This window comes from Echinococcus granulosus, assembly GCF_000524195.1.
Source record: "Echinococcus granulosus chromosome Unknown EG_S00275, whole genome shotgun sequence".
NCBI lineage: Eukaryota > Metazoa > Platyhelminthes > Cestoda > Cyclophyllidea > Taeniidae > Echinococcus > Echinococcus granulosus.
This window is the reverse complement of record NW_020170655.1, coordinates 36,249-39,180: the sequence shown is the minus strand read 5'-3', so window position 1 is coordinate 39,180 and position 2,932 is coordinate 36,249. Positions and strand designations below refer to the sequence as shown.

The 2,932-nt window shown below is 39.2% G+C and overlaps 1 protein-coding gene across 1 annotated transcript; it reads right to left on the bottom strand. All coding sequences in view use genetic code 11, as the record gives it.

The window, feature by feature from the left end:
- Nucleotides 1-790: 790 nt before the first annotated feature.
- Nucleotides 791-1,655, bottom strand: EGR_10817 (hypothetical protein; the record flags this gene model as incomplete). Its single annotated transcript, XM_024500066.1, has 2 exons — nucleotides 791-879; nucleotides 1,565-1,655. The coding sequence occupies 2 exons, from the start codon at nucleotides 1,653-1,655 to the stop codon at nucleotides 791-793; spliced, it is 180 nt and encodes a 59-aa protein (XP_024345525.1).
- Between the last annotated feature and the right edge of the window lie 1,277 nt (nucleotides 1,656-2,932).

Below are 2,932 nucleotides of genomic sequence, written 5' to 3'. Positions count from 1 at the left end.
TCTTTTTCAGGTTTGTCGCAATCTGTAAAACTTGAATTTGCAGTTAGCGCATATAAGGAAGCTCTGTTTGATTAGACCTTTCTCATATGCCGTGTATTCGTTGTGCAGAAGATAGTTTTTATCTCCGCAGAGGTCACTGTCTAAACAATGGGGTGGAAAGCACCGGTCTCTGGCTGCTTGACGTTCATCGCCTCATTAGGTGAAGCTGCGCCCACACTTTCGAGAACGATAAAAGCAGAGCATTTCAACAACATTTAAACAAGTTGTTTTTATACAGCCAAGAAATATTACGACGATTCCTTAGCTTCTGGAAGAAACTAAGTAAAATAAAGGCAAAGGTAAAAAGTATCAGTCCATACAGAAAATTTTGGCACATGACTGATTTTACAGAAAAGTAGATTATTAGCACTGAAGAAATATAACAAGAAATTTCTCGTAACAAATTTTATTTTTTTAAATTTAGGCTAAGCGATTTTATGACAACTGATAAAATTACAAAAAAATCCAGTCGAAATAGATAGTGTTAACATCATCTAATCAGATAGAATAATTTTCTCTCAGCCATATTACAGAAAACTTCATGAAAAGCATGACTATCGAATAAGACATGTATTGAAATCTGGACTAATTAACAAGTAATGCATTTCGGTATAATTAAAGCAATAAATGATTATGATTGTACGATATAGTTTAATATGCATAGGATCCAAGGAATGCAAAAAATACAAAACTGCAAAGGTTAGAAAGTGCCGCATATGATAATCAGGAATGCACTCTTGCAAAGGAGGGGTTACAAAATTCTCGACAAATGCAGCAGCACAAAAGAGGAGAGAACTACCTCAGTGGCTGCCGAGTTGCTCGCATTTGTGACGCCAGTTTCTAATACGAAAAATAGGATGTAATTTGGCATACATGTGATGCCCCAAGCGTAAGTAATGTGGGGTACCGACGGTTTCTCCATGATAAGGTACAGGATCTTACTGAAATGAGAAAGAACTCCCTCTTCGTTCCCTGTCCCCCCTGCAGGTAAACATCCCGATTTAGACCTTGAAAGTCATTTTTGCAAGCGTTGCCTATTGAAACCTACTTCCTCTTGTCCGCCAGCCAATGAAGAAGTGTTGCAAGCATGAGGGTTGGGCGAGGATGAGGTTTGGCTTTTCTGTCTAATTTTAAAATTAGCCATCAAAATTGATGTCATCAGAGATCCTTTGTCGTCGATCCAGCAATATATCAATGGTGAGGCCCCCTCTTTAGGCACCCTAGCCCAGGGCTCAAAGTCACGAGGCGGTAGTCGTATACACAGAGGCTACTGTTTTTATCCACCTTCTTGATTCACGGGAGGCCGACTGAAGCAGTGCAGATGTGTGCCACCATTGCAGCGTTTTCATTGGCTTGTCAAATTCTTTTTCAGGTTTGTCGCAATCTGTAAAACTTGAATTTGCAGTTAGCGCATATAAGGAAGCTCTGTTTGATTAGACCTTTCTCATATGCCGTGTATTCGTTGTGCAGAAGATAGTTTTTATCTCCGCAGAGGTCACTGTCTAAACAATGGGGTGGAAAGCACCGGTCTCTGGCTGCTTGACGTTCATCGCCTCATTAGGTGAAGCTGCGCCCACACTTTCGAGAACGATAAAAGCAGAGCATTTCAACAACATTTAAACAAGTTGTTTTTATACAGCCAAGAAATATTACGACGATTCCTTAGCTTCTGGAAGAAACTAAGTAAAATAAAGGCAAAGGTAAAAAGTATCAGTCCATACAGAAAATTTTGGCACATGACTGATTTTACAGAAAAGTAGATTATTAGCACTGAAGAAATATAACAAGAAATTTCTCGTAACAAATTTTATTTTTTTAAATTTAGGCTAAGCGATTTTATGACAACTGATAAAATTACAAAAAAATCCAGTCGAAATAGATAGTGTTAACATCATCTAATCAGATAGAATAATTTTCTCTCAGCCATATTACAGAAAACTTCATGAAAAGCATGACTATCGAATAAGACATGTATTGAAATCTGGACTAATTAACAAGTAATGCATTTCGGTATAATTAAAGCAATAAATGATTATGATTGTACGATATAGTTTAATATGCATAGGATCCAAGGAATGCAAAAAATACAAAACTGCAAAGGTTAGAAAGTGCCGCATATGATAATCAGGAATGCACTCTTGCAAAGGAGGGGTTACAAAATTCTCGACAAATGCAGCAGCACAAAAGAGGAGAGAACTACCTCAGTGGCTGCCGAGTTGCTCGCATTTGTGACGCCAGTTTCTAATACGAAAAATAGGATGTAATTTGGCATACATGTGATGCCCCAAGCGTAAGTAATGTGGGGTACCGACGGTTTCTCCATGATAAGGTACAGGATCTTACTGAAATGAGAAAGAACTCCCTCTTCGTTCCCTGTCCCCCCTGCAGGTAAACATCCCGATTTAGACCTTGAAAGTCATTTTTGCAAGCGTTGCCTATTGAAACCTACTTCCTCTTGTCCGCCAGCCAATGAAGAAGTGTTGCAAGCATGAGGGTTGGGCGAGGATGAGGTTTGGCTTTTCTGTCTAATTTTAAAATTAGCCATCAAAATTGATGTCATCAGAGATCCTTTGTCGTCGATCCAGCAATATATCAATGGTGAGGCCCCCTCTTTAGGCACCCTAGCCCAGGGCTCAAAGTCACGAGGCGGTAGTCGTATACACAGAGGCTACTGTTTTTATCCACCTTCTTGATTCACGGGAGGCCGACTGAAGCAGTGCAGATGTGTGCCACCATTGCAGCGTTTTCATTGGCTTGTCAAATTTCTGAAAAACCGGTAGTCACTTTTAGACTTGGGCGACTCCTAGTACAATAAAATAATAGAAAAAGTTGAAGCAATTTACATTTGAGGCACTTTAGAACCGAAATTCCACTTGTTTTTCCAAATTTTTTT